The 14,022-nt window shown below is 37.6% G+C and overlaps 1 protein-coding gene across 2 annotated transcripts in view; it reads right to left on the reverse strand.

The window, feature by feature from the left end:
• Positions 1-1,499: 1,499 nt before the first annotated feature.
• The window catches only part of LOC114467801 (ras-associating and dilute domain-containing protein-like), a 33,355-nt gene continuing 20,832 nt past the window's right edge, over positions 1,500-14,022 (reverse strand). Inside the window, exons 11-16 of one of the 2 annotated variants that reach the window (XM_028454245.1) lie at positions 13,440-13,584; positions 12,114-12,274; positions 11,718-12,006; positions 5,179-5,327; positions 3,898-4,037; positions 1,500-3,034 (exon numbers count right to left, since the gene is read on the reverse strand). In XM_028454245.1, the coding sequence (XP_028310046.1) occupies positions 2,941-3,034; positions 3,898-4,037; positions 5,179-5,327; positions 11,718-12,006; positions 12,114-12,274; positions 13,440-13,584 (978 nt within the window). In that variant the 3' untranslated portion in view covers positions 1,500-2,940. The remainder of the gene's footprint in view (positions 3,035-3,897; positions 4,038-5,178; positions 5,328-11,717; positions 12,007-12,113; positions 12,275-13,439; positions 13,585-14,022) is intronic. The other variant, XM_028454246.1, reaches the window with a different exon arrangement.

The raw sequence follows: 14,022 nt of genomic DNA on the forward strand, positions 1-14,022 counted from the left end.
CATTCAATGTATGCCCTGATGAGTTACGCAAGCCCAGCTACGCCAAGAACATAAGTATCTTTCACGTGTGGAAATTCTACCAACGTCTTGTTCAGATCATAGAGGTTAGTACAAAATCACCATATATTTACATTTTAATATCTCGTTACATTGCGTCTCAGCTTTCCTTCACAACGTAAACGCTATTCACAAAGAAAGCTAAGCAAAAGCTGTAAATCATCATCATATATGATGTCAAATCCAGTTTTTCAACCTCAAAAAACATTAACAACTTCACAGAAAAATGAGCACTTGAACACATGGTAAAGAGATAAAAACTAATGATCACAGTGGAGTTTAGGTTTGACAAAAAATGTGACGAGTATTTTAACTTTACAGTTTTACCAACATCCCTTCTGTTATCATTGAGGAGGCGGGATTTATGACCTATACTGTAGCCAGTCAGCAGGGGGAGCTCTAAAAGTAAAAGCTTCCCGTCCATTATTTTTACAGTCTATAATCCAAAGGTGGTGAATATAACAATATAGTGACTCTGAGGCTAAATTGACCTTTTGCAAAAGCCCCGCCCCCTTAATTACTTTTGGTAATAACTGTACACCGTTGTTGTTGTGCCCCCTTTTCACTAGGTACGTTAATGTATAATCATGTCACCTTTATTTAATCAAATCAAATTCAGCTTTATTGTCATTTTTCTGAACATAGACATTAGTGCAGACAAGATAAATTAAAAATATACACATCTCCCATACTACACACACGCGGACTGACAGACACATCCCTGAGACGTTTTTATAGTTTTATAATCTATTGTAGACATTGCTCCAGTTGTGTTTTCTTGCTAAACGACTCCCCCAGTCAAACTCTTGGGGTACCTGATACCCTGCCCTGAGCATGTCGGACCCTGTTTACATAGTAACGGTTGCTCGGACGTATGATTGGACAATGACTTTGTGGGCGTGGTTTTACGAAGGGTCAATTGTAGAAGAACAATCGTCGTCATTTGGTTTGCTTCCCAACAGGAAGTAAGAAGACTGCCTGCCTCCCTGTGTTTTCACTACAATTTTCTCAAACATAAATATTAAAAACTGTAAATCATCTTTTATCACAGTGAGACCATAAGAATGTGATTGATCACATTCAGCATTGAGTTGAAGGAGCGTCTGAAAATTAATACAAAGAAAAACTCAAATTTGTCTATTTTTGATAAGATTTTATATCTTCTGATGTCTTTATAGTTGTTTTCAGAATTTGTGCATTTTCTTTTCGTCTGTCAACGATTTTGGTTATTTCTGAAGTTAGTATTTATTTTTCTTATAACTTGATTTAAAAATGATTTATTAGTCACTTTGTGTGTATTTGAAATAATCTTTTGTATTTTTGTTGTTGTTTTGTGAGTTTGTTTGTTTTGGGAATTAATGTTTTTTTGTGTATTTTGAGTCATATAGTGTTTTTAAAGTTTTTGTGTATTTCTGCAGTCAAAATTGTTTTTTTTTTTTTTTGTCATTTTGTGCATTTTTAAAACAATGTTGTGTAGTAGTTTTGTCCATTTTTTCCCCACCTTTTGGATTTTTGGAGTCATTTCATGTGTTTTTCAGGTTGTTTTGGGAATAATAGTGCAGTTTGTGTAACATTTGTGTATTTTTCAAGCATTTTTCATTTGTAAATTTGCCTTTAATGTGTGTTTTCTATATTTCTAAAATCATTTATTTTAAAGAAATGTTTTTTCAATTCCATTTGGTGGATTAATTGTCATTTCGTGCATTTTTTTTTTTTAAAACAATCTTGTGTATTTTCATAAGTCACGTGTAGTTTTGTCATTTTGTGTATTTGTTTTGGGGGTTGCATGTCTTCAATCAGGTCCTCGTCCTAAACACACAGACTGCAAATTAAAGTCTCAGTGAAGAGTGAAGGTCATTAGAGGTGGATTAATGTCAAAGCGCTACACGCACGCGCTACACGCACACGCACGCACGCACACACTGAGGCCGTGCTGGAAACCACAGGGTGGATAAAAACAGGCTGGTCTGTGGTGAACTCCACCCTCCACTGACATCAGAGTCAAAAAAAGGTTTTTATTCCAGAGGGTGAAAAAATACTGCTCGGTATAAACGCAACACACACACACACACACACACAAACACTTCATTAACACAAAAACACACGAGTTTCTTTCACAGAGCAGAAATACATTTAGATGAAATAAACATACACTTGTCCTGATGTTACAGATGTTTCTGCTGTTGTTGTAACAGGAAGTGATGAGATTTTTGGTGATTTCGGAAGAAAAAAACAATAGTTCCAGTTTTACTTCATCATAAGGAACAAACAGCATATTTCTGACATTTCCTTTGTGTAAAACATCATTTATTCCACTTTTAACTCTAATGTGGAAAAAAAACTGTCTAATTTTAAGCCCGACTTTTGATTAAGGCAGCTTTGAGGGAACTAACCACTATAAGAATTTCAAAGTAAAGGTCTTGAGGGAGTAAGCAGTCACACTAATAATCCTGAGTGTGTGTATGTAATGCAAACATCTGTGAAAATCATCTGTAAAAGTCTTTTTTTTTTTAGTTTTCTCACACTGAGCCCATCCCTGAGGTTTTCAGGATAAAAGTATCTAATTATTGTTTTATTTGAAGCTGGATCTCTTTGGTGTGGTGGAGTAAAGCTGTGTTGATGTGTTTATTTAAAAGCCGCACAAACAAAACAAAGGATTTTCACAATCTAAATAATTATGTCTGAACATAAACGAGTGTCTGGGAAACAAAACATTCCAGTTAAATCCAAACGTCACTTTGTTCACGAGGCAGCTTCGTTTGATTGTCTTTCAAAATAAAGTTCCACTCCACAAACAAACGGGAGGTGTAGTGTTTTCCTTTGGTCGTCGTGGAAACCATTCCAGGGATAAATACTGATACTTTGGATGCAGCAGGAAGTTCCTCAACATTGGGTCGAGGTCAGAGTCCGAGCGACGTCGATCTTAGCGACCAGCAGCCTGAGGGCGTGGCCTGACGATCGGATCAGTTCCCTCCCACTGCGCGCACACACACACACACACCTGTCAGACCAGGCTCAGGGTTTATCCTGCACCTCACGGAAACACATACACGTATTTGTGTTGGATTTTTGTTTTTTTGGGAGTAATTATGTGCATTTTTGTTGGTCTATGTTTTTGGAGTTTTTCTTTACGTATTTCTGTTGCTGTTTTCTATATTTCTTTTGTCATTATGTGTATTTTTTTTCTTGTAATGTGTTTTTGTAATCATTTTGTGTATTATTGTAGTTGTCTTGTGTTTTGCAAGCAATTTCTGCATTTTTGTCGTCACTTCATGTTTTTAAAGTTTTTTTTTTTTGTGTATTTCTGTTGCCGTTTTGCATATTTTTTTCTTTTTGTGTATTGTTGTAGTTGCCTTATGTGTTTTGCCAGTTTTTTTTCATATTTGTTTAGTCATTGTGCATATTTTTTTGTTATAACGTTATGTTTTTTTTTTTTTTCTCTGTTGCCGTATGGTATATTTGTTTGGGTCATTTTGTGCATTTTTTTGTCATTGTGTTTTTTTTGTTCTTGTAATGTGTATTTTTGGAATATTTACTTAGCTGTTGTGTGATTTGAATAATTGTGTGCATTTTTGTTGTCAACTCATGTTTTTGGAGGCTTTTTTTTTTTTTTATATTTCTGTTGTTTTTTTTATTTTATTTATTTTTTGTCATTTTGCGTACTTTTGTTGTTTTGTGTTTTCGAGTCACTACAGTTCATTTAATTATTCCTAAATTATTATTAACATTTCAGTTTGTTTATCTGGTACATTTAATGGATAGTATCACCATGTTTTGGTCAGTGTGTCGTGGTGAAGCTTCAGCTGTATTTAGCGTCTGTTTGGCTCTTTTCTGACTCACGTGTCGTACTCCATCCCCACCAGGCTGACCCCGTTCACCGCCAGGATCCGATCGCCCGTCCTCAGCTTCTGGCAGCGAGCGGCCGGAGAGTCGGGAACCACCGACTTTACAAAGATACCGCTCATCCTCAGAGGAGATTTCTGTGTGAGCGTAGAAGTATTGATCTGATAACCAATAACCAAACCTTCATATTTAGCCCCTCCTCAGCCAGCGTTGCTACGTGCTAAGCTAACCAAATCTAGTCACTGGTATGAAGTTCTTTCCCAGTCTCAGAGAAAAACACATTTACTGTCTGCAATACTTCATTTTACTGTGACAGGAACAGATCTATTCTTTAACTATCTACAAGTAAAGTCATGTATATATCCATCCTTTATATTCATTATAATCATGATTGTATTGTTGATTTTTTTCACACATTTTGCGTATTTTTGTTGTCGTTTTGTACATTTTTCTGTGTTTTTGTGTTTTTTGAATCATTCTATTTTTGTTTTCATTTAGCACATTTTTGTTGTCATTTTGTATATTCGTCCTCACATTTTTTGTGTTATCGTAGTCGTTTTCTACATGTTTCTATAATTCTGTGTATTTCTGTTGTCATTTTGCACATTTTTGTTGTCATTTTATAGTTATATATATATATATATATACATATATACACCCTTTGTATTTATTATTATTGTATAGTAGATTTTTCCTCACATTTTACATATTTCTGTTTGTCATTTTGTACATTTTTCCCCACATTTTGTGTATTTCTGTTGTGGTTTAGTACATTCTTCTGTATTTTTGTGGTCATTTTGTACATTTTTGTTATTTTATAGATTTTTACATGTATATATCAATCATTTATATTCATTATTATAGTATTTCTGGTTTGTTTTTGATTTTTCTCTCCATCCACCAAGTCACATTAAACTGTACTTGGCCAATAAAACTATTCTAATTCTAAAGTAATGAAGTCATTTTTTTCAGTAGAGTTGCTATTAATTTTAGTTTTTTTTTTAAACAACACTTCTTTATAGATTGTAATAGATTTTCTTTAAGGTTTGTGCTGTAATGTTGGCGTTAATAATGGAACATCTGATTTTATGCCAAAGATAAAAATGCCTGCATCTATTGGTAGATCTCTGAATCTGATATTAAGTGTTGGACACGGTCGATATATCTGCTATTGGTAAAGAATAAATGAAATTTTAACCATATTTTTATTTTTATCAGTTATGGACCAACAAAAGTTGAGAATAATCAGAGAAACAACGTGTCGAGTGATTATTTTACCATTCCATCGACCAGGGCCAGCCCCAGGCCTCGAGGTCCTCTGTGAAGCTCCACAGTGAAGACCTCCTCCGTCTCCTCTTCCTCCCTGTCCTCCTCCTCATCCTCATGTTCGGCTGAGCTGTCAGTCTTCCTTTCAACACCAGCAGAGTCTAAAAACACAGAGGATGAAGACGGTGAGTTCAGGTGAAACTACAACAGAGACAAGATCACTCAGGGTCAGCAACCTGCGGCTCTGGAGCCACATGAGGCTCTTTAGCGTTTCTGCGAATAAACCAGTCTCTCCTATTGAACAGGGCACTTTAAAATCAATGAAAGAAAAAAAAAGATTTGTGTGGTTTCTATTTTGTATGTTTGTTGCCATTCTGTATATTTCTTTCTTCTTGTAGATTTTTTTTGTCATTTTCTGAATTTTTGTGTTCGTTCAGTAGAGTTTTCCTCACGTTTCGTCGTTTTGTACATTCTTCTGTCATTTTGTGTGTTTTTGGAGTCATTCTGTGTATTTTTGTTATTTTGTAGGTTTTCCCTCATGTTTTGCGTATTTGTTGTTTTGTAAATTTTTCAGTAAATTCATTGTCATATCGTAAATTTTTCAATAACTTTGTGTTTTTTTGTCATTTTGTGTATTTATGTTGTCGTTTTGTACAATCTTCTGTAATTCTGTGCGTTTTTGTTGTAATTTCGTAGATTATTTCCTCACATTTTGTGTATTTCTGTTGTCTTTTTGTAATTTTGTGCATTTTGTAGTCATTTAGTACATTTTTCCTCACATTTTGCATATTTTTGTTGTCATTTTGTAGATTTTTCCACATAATTTTGTTTTTGGAGTCCTGTCTATTTTTGCTGTCATGTTGTACAATTTTCCTGCTATTTTTATCGTCCTTTTGTGTTTGTTATTTCAGTTGTTTACTTTGTGGCTGCGAGTTGCCCGCGTCTGTCTTACATGGCAGTATCAGAGCTGCACTGCACTGCCACTCGTGCCGTTGAGTATTGACCAGTTTGTGATGACAGAAGCAGGAAAGTTGGAGCTGTTTTGGTTGCTTCCAGTTTTAAAGCGACTCAAACCACTGAGGTGATTCGCTGAGTCACAGACGTTACCACTCTACAGCCTTCATCATCACGTATAAAACAATCTCTTCCTCTCTAGGCCTTTTTTTTCCCAGCATGCAGCCTGTCTGCCCCCGACGCAGGACCTGCCCCGAACAATGGCGCCGCCAATTAAGATTCCACGCAGCAACCCAGCTGTAAATTCCCATAATGGCTCGGCCGCTGCTCTTTTCTCTCCTGACATCACCGCCTCGCTGTGACTCCTCTGTCCAGATTAAAGGATTAGCAAACTTAGAAAAAAAAGAGCCGCACTCACAGCGCCGTTGACTCTCCACACGGAATAAATACGAACTGAATCATGACTCAGCAGGACTTTAAACACTGGTTTCCTGCAGTAAATTGTAGAAGAATAAAACATTTTCAACTGAAGCTTCAGGAGTTGTTTTTATTTTTATTTACTTATTGGTTCACATGACGAGAAAACGTCGCTAACATTCCAAACTGTACGTGCAGTAAATGACGGCGGGAAAACGCAAATATTCACGATACATTATATCGCCATTGTTTTCCCTGCATATCTTTCGTTCCATTTCCTTCTTCGCCCCTACAAAGAAGAAACTGTTGTATATTAAACTTATAGCAAAGTGCATCCATCACTACATAACTTATTAAACCTGACTCCTCCCACAATTTCTGCTCCGTCATATTTTGATTTCCAAAATAAGAGCACACTTAAGCCGACCTCTGCATAAGTACCCCTTAAATCTACCTTGTAATGTGTAGAAATACAATACAGTTGATAAATAAGTTGTTATTGTCCATTAGGCTTAAAAATAAATGTATTTCTTTATAAAAAAGACTTAAAAAATCAGCGGTGACTCGAGTTAATCACCTTTATTATGAATTATGATAATCTGTCCTTAAAAAATCTCATAAACCTTCTTAAAAGCTATCAATCATTGAAACAATGAGAAGCATCTCCTCTCAGAAATTAAAACTGTAAAAAAAACTAAAACTGAACATTAAATTATAGTTAATAATAAATAACCATCAAGGTTTGCGTCACATGGTGACTCTGAGCAGAAACTGTCAGACAATTTTGTCAAAACAAATCTACGTCTTTAATGATTCCGTCATGTGTGGGTAATATTTTTGTAATCCTGTAACATTGGTTGTAAAAAGCAACTCCTTAGCTTTCAGAAACTAATGGAATTTCTCTGATAAATCAAATATTAGCGGAGTTACTCTTTTAAATGAACGTGTTCCCCCGAGATGCATTCAGGGTCCCTGGGAAAGCTGGACATTTTCAGGAGTTTATAAAATATCCCCCGTACTGTCCGGACAACACGTGAAAAGAGGACGTGTGACTTATGGTCACCATTTAACGGAAATGTAAACATATTATTGTAAATTCTTGCTTAATACTGTACATGTTCAATGTTTATTTCATAAAAGGACATTTTTTTTAGTCCTGGCAGATGATGTTTAGAAAAAAGTCTGAACTTTAGCTCAAAAGTTGTTTTTTTTTTTTTTTTTTTTTTTTTTTGGTTTTTATTTTTAGCCGTTTAAAATCCGTCTTTAAACCAGCAGTATGCATTATTTATTCTAAGGAGCCGTTTTGTCTCATCTCACCTGGATTAAAGTCCTCCCAGAGCTAAAACAATACTCTCAATAAAGACAATACAGTGTATAAAATTATATACATTGTTAAAATTATATAAAATAATATAATCTTATAATAATTGCTAATTTCTTGCCACATATCAAGCATAAATATAACTGTCCTTACACAAACAACATTACTATTTTCCTCCAGAATTGTATCTTATTTTGTTGGTTTAGTTTAGTTTTCCCAGGGATTTAAAACTGAGGTTAACCACAGATGCAACAAACGTAGAGAGAGAAAGAAGTAGAAAGGTGGTCGTTAATGTACAATGGGATTTATTTTTAGGTTTACAAATGGTTATATCATTAATCATCAATACCCTCTGTAAGAAAAGGATTGATTTCTCTAAAGCTATAGGGAGCCATTGCAAAAAAAGTCAAAGAGCCACATGAGGCTCCAGACCCCTGCTTTAAACCAGTCTTTTTTGTCCCGTGTTCATATCATATCAAGTACCCGCTCCATAATTTCATATGCTTTTTTATTTGTGGAACAATGGGCTCTCCTAAACCCCTCACTGTGTCACAGGGAACAAGGCCGACACGAACAACGATAGAGAGGAGGAGGAATAAAGAAAGACAACACTGACTACAGATGAGAATAAATCCTACATAAAAAAAAAAATGAAATTGTGTCTTTTTGACCAGAGAGACGAGCGTTGATGTAAATTCTGTGTTCAAAACAGGGGACGGGACTTGGATAAGCAAACTGCTTCTCTCGTCTCCTTTTTCGGCATGTACAAAAAAAAAAAAGGGAATAACAAAACTGTGAATGCAACCATGTCGGAAATAAACTGAATAAATAAAAAAAATTCATTAAAAAAAATGTTTAAAAAACCCTCAAAAAGTACATGCAACTTTTGTGATTACTTCAATAGTACGTAAATTGTAAAATGTAGCTAATTATTGTCTCTAATTGTCAGAAGTGTGATAAAATAGCCTCTACAGCATGAAATAATAATTTTTTCAATAAAGTACAAGAAAATATAGTATTTTATTGAGCAATAATACTGTTAGTTTGTGGTGAATTTGTCCCCCCCCCAAAAAAAAACTAGAATTATTTCCTAACTGTTTTTAAATGAATTGTTAAATCATTCCGTGTACCCCCTGGCCTGCCATGTGCTCATGTACCGCTGTTTGGGAACCATTGTTTTAAACGTTACAGGTGAAGCTACATGCATTATTTCTATGTGCTAATGAGCTCAGTGAGATAGAGGACGATCTCTTCCTGTTAAAGCATCTATAAGTTCAACTTGTATTTCAAGGTTTAAAACAAATCTTTAATTTACAATAAGAGGACAGAAACTGTCTCTATTTGCAAAGCTGAAACGCTTTAGGAGAAATCCCAAACAGTTGCTACCGTCCATTAGCGATTAATCAGCAAACAGTGGCTAATGGTGCAGATTAAAGAGTGGATTTTCCTGGGCCGTGGCAGATGGCTGCAGTCCACACTAATCCTCAGGCTATTTAAGCTACATTGCTTTTGATAAAAGCTTCGAGAGAGAAAAGACGGAGAGCGACAAGTGGCCAATGAAAGTAAAGACGTCTGATGGGATTGAACAAATCCTGCAGCGAGAGGACGAGTGACGAGGAGCGTTTGTGAAGGTCTGCCTCGGATCAGACGATAAAACACAAAGGCCTTGTTGAAAATGTCATACTAACGTACGTCTACTAAATCTAACGTCATTATGAGTATATAGTGCGTTCACGTTACACAGTATGAAAAGACTATAGACGAGTATGTGAGAAATACACAGATGTATACTATATGGGGACATTTTTTAAGTATGCACGGTGGGCACACTAGTCATACTCAACCGTCCCATGATGCATTGCGAGCGGAATGTAAAATAGTCCTGGGACAGACTTCAAGTTTTTAAAAAGCTCTTTAAAGGAGTGTTGGCTTTGATGCAGATTTGTGGTCTTTACATAAATGCTCCAAATTTTTGATAAACCACTACTGATATATTTTCATCTGATTTTTATGACTCAGGTTTCATGTTTAAAGAAGCCGGTTTCACTTTTGGCTCCAATGGATGACCTCATGAAGGAGGCGTCCATAAACAATAGAGGTGGGAGAGGAAGAGAGCCTTCCTTTGCAAAGTGAAACCGCCCTGCGCTGCCTTCCACTTCACATTCCTCTCCCTCAAAGTCACTTTAAAGATGAAGGAAGGGACGGGGACGGGGGCCGCACCTCGGTGTAGACAGGGGACTAAGTATGCAGCCGGTCCACGAGGTCAAGACACTAAATAGTTTCTTCAATAGAGTCAGTCAGTGGGAGGAAGTGAAGGAGCGATGGTGAGCTCATTAAAGGAGGACGTAGCGATGCGTCAGCTGCAACTCATTCATTATTCAGATGTTGGTCAAGAATTAAACCTTATTCAAACATCTGAATGAATTCAACAGCCTAACAGGATCATTCCATGCACTTGGGTCTCAAAAAAGCCACAAGTTTTTACCAATTGTTCCTTAATAATTCAACTGGCACAGCGTCGTCAATTTTCGCACGTCCTTATTTTTCTTCCATTTTCCGTTTCCAATATCTTAATTACTACACTACATAGAAAACTGTAATTTGGTATAGTAAAACAGCTTCACCTACTCTCTCAGAATATACAAAATATATGCTATATATCCAAAAAGTTAGTGTGTTTGGGTCTGGAACATGTTTGGGCCTTCAGTAAACAACTTATGTCTCAGCTCCCTGTAATGTGATCAGCTTTGAGTTATGTACACAGACCGTTCACATCACTAATGATTAGTCACATACAGTATATACAATGGTTCTTGGGTGACAGTCTCTTGAATTCCCAAAAAAACATATATATATATTTTTAACAATAATCATTTTCTGCATGTGGGAATGTAAGAAAAATGTGATATGTTTCACTTAATATTATAAAGATGACCTTTTCTACAACGAATCAATTTTTCTTTATGTAACTTCTTCATTTTTTATTATGGACCCCAATTTAAGATTAATTCACCACTTGTGAATATTGAAAATCCTTTACATGAGGCCATTGTAGCTTCGCTTTGTGTCTTATATTAATTTGCTGTTTATTCATTTTTAATTTGACACATACCCGCCCTCACTAAATTGTAAAAATGTACAATGTGCGTATTGAATAATCATGGAACAATTGGTAAAAATGTCATAATTCTTTTACAACAAAGTGCGTGGGCCATTTGTGAAATGACATGGAACAATTACTTTTACTTTTAAGTTGAAAAAAAATAGAATAAATTGTATTTCATAACATTTTGTACTTGTTAAGGTGAAATTTGTAATCGCATTGTTCAGTATTGGGATATATCGTATTGTATGATTCCTGGCAATGCTCATCCCTACTAAGGAGGAGCTGTTTTGTAAATAAAGCGTTTCTATAAGTATAACTTTCCATCACAGTTTTTTGCAAAATAAAAGTGGTATTTCCAAATGTCGACAAAGTATAATTGCGCTTTGAACGTTGTTTTGAGCAGGAGCCTCGTAACTATCCTGTGAAATCTCATCCCGCGAGACTTCGCTGCAGAAAGACGGTTGTTCAGAACCTCCTTATAACAGTCTGTAGTCTGTTGTTGTTTCACGTCGAATGTGGCAGTAATAATTTTAAAGTGTAATGCTAAGAAATGACTCTGTCTCCTCTGGTTACACGTACTGTCTCATGTTTTCTCGGAGAGAGTGGTCATGTGACCAGGTACGTCACGCTCTGTGACGTGTAATTGTGGAACAAGTGTTTCCACAGCGCTTTTGCTACACATTTCAATATTGAAGCGTCTGAAATACCTCCATCAGTACCTGAAGCAGAAGTGGAACAGTAAGCTTCACTGACCTCTCCTCAGGCTTCGGGCCCCCTCCTGCAGACTGGTCTCCAGCTCTGACAGCTCCAGGCCCTGCGGCGTGTTGGGGGGCGTGAGCAGGCAGGATGGGTCCAGGGCCAGGCTCTTGTGGTACCCCCCCTGCTCTTCCTGTCCTGGCAGCGTATTCTGCAGCTCCAGGCTCTTCAGCTTTTGGGCCAGGACCGCCTCGCAACTGCTAAGGTCCCCGTGAGACCCTCGGGCCCGAGGCCGCTCCAGGTGGACCGTGACGGAGCGTGAGGTCACAGGCTGTCCGTCGGGTGCCTGAGTTCAGGATGCACAAAGTTAATGAAGCACAGATGCAGAAACATCAAAGCTTCTTGTTTCCTGACTCCCCGTCACTCGTGGTGGTGATAAAAAAAGCTCGTTACCTGTTTTTCTACGTCTTGGCTTTCACTGAGGATGAACTCCTGCAGCTGAGCGAGCTGCTGGAACAGAGCCGGCTCCACGAGGGGCTTTCCCAGCTCCAGGTGGAAGCTGTTGCTGGGCAGGATGAGCGGCGGGTGGCTGTCGAAGCTCTCCAGGACGTCGCCTTCAGGGAAGAAGAAGAGGAAGAGATATGATCATCGCTGATGGATCAGGACGAGACACGATGAAGGGCTGCAGCTGCTTCTGAGCCTCACACAGTTCAACCAGGAGAGTTTAAGAGACATAACTTATGCTCTAATTAAAGTTAAAATTGAGTATTTAAGTACTTTTCAAACTGGTAGCCCTATTAAATACCTATGAAGTAGCTCTCAGTTTCAGAAAGGTTGGTGACCCCTGGTTTACATTCACACTGAACTTTTCTTAACTCCAAACTGACAGGAAAACCCTTTCAGATTAAGAGCTGCTGGTTCTTTAATGAGCTGTAACTCAAATCGTTCAGTGTTGATCACATTTTCTGCTAAAGCAGTGAATAATATGTTTAGGCTTAATTTATTCAGACAACTTTTTTTTCAGTTAAATTTACTTTGATCTTCTGACATGTTTCAACTGCCAGTCTTCCTCAGAGGCGTCTGTTGATCGCTTGAATGTGTCTTCCAGGGACCATTGGGCGACAGGGGGCATGGCCAGCCTGACAGAACTGTCAAGTAGGCCACGCCCAGAAAGAACTTGACATAAGGACACATCAAAGCAATCAGTTGAGGAGCCTCTAGTTTATCGTAATAATCAACAATGACAAATTCAAAGATACCCTATTTATGATCAAAGTAGTGATGTCACATTAATACATTACCTATATTTAATCACTATGGACTGTATATGTGTCCAAAATAAAATTTTGATGATGATGATGACGCGTATTAATTAATTAAGATTCTTTTTGTCTTATTTTTGAATAATGTGTTAAGGTTTTATTTATTCCGACAATCGTTCCTCATAAAATCCACTTTGACCTCCTGACATGTTTCGACTGACGACTGCCAGTCTTCTTTAGAGGCGTCTGCTGATCACCTTGATGTCAAAGCGATCAGTATCAAACATCAAAGCAAATACAAATGTTGCTGGAATTAAGAGGAAAGCCAGCGTCGTAGTAGAGGCCCAATATGTTCATTTGATTAGAAAACAAACTGTCCTAATAATTTACATTTACAGATTTTTAACGCTTTGACGCATCATCTTTTCTAAATCTTCATTAGAACTATTTTTTCAAACTGTGGATGTTGGAGCAGCTTATAATTAATAATTCTGTGTATGAAACACTCTGATCTCACCTGTCCTCGCAGCGTCCTCCTCTTCCGCGGGCGTTGGGCTCCATCCATCGAGGCAGGACTTCCCAGCTCTGTATTCCTTCAGAATGTGGTGAAGCTGGGCTGGTTTCAGAGCGGAGAACTCGATCCGGAGAGTCGACCAGGACGCCTACAGACACACAAAGGACGACAGGAAAAGCTACGATTTCCCATCATGCTTGTTTAGAAACAAACTAAAGCTATTACTACGTTTACACAAACACTGTTTACCAACGTTGGCCCAAAAGCCTCATGGGAAAAATCTCTGGCTTTAGTCTCGGATCGTTTCCTCTGCTCGGACAGACTTGATCTGATCCGTCAAAGGAAGCAGGTGAGTCACTGCACATTGATGTGATTTCAGCAGCGGCGTTACGCTCGGCTCAATTGGTGGAAGTGTGGCTTTGCTCAGACGCTCCGGAGCCACAGCGGTAACCACAACCTAAACGTTGGCACCAGAAAAGCTCCAACTCAGCCTATAAACAAGCCCAACTGAAACTGATTCTGCTGCTGTTTGTTTGCTCTCAGACTGAACCCTCTGCAGATGTTTATTCTTTTAAACACACCAAGG

Source organism: Gouania willdenowi, chromosome 8 (assembly GCF_900634775.1).
Source record: "Gouania willdenowi chromosome 8, fGouWil2.1, whole genome shotgun sequence".
NCBI lineage: Eukaryota > Metazoa > Chordata > Actinopteri > Blenniiformes > Gobiesocidae > Gouania > Gouania willdenowi.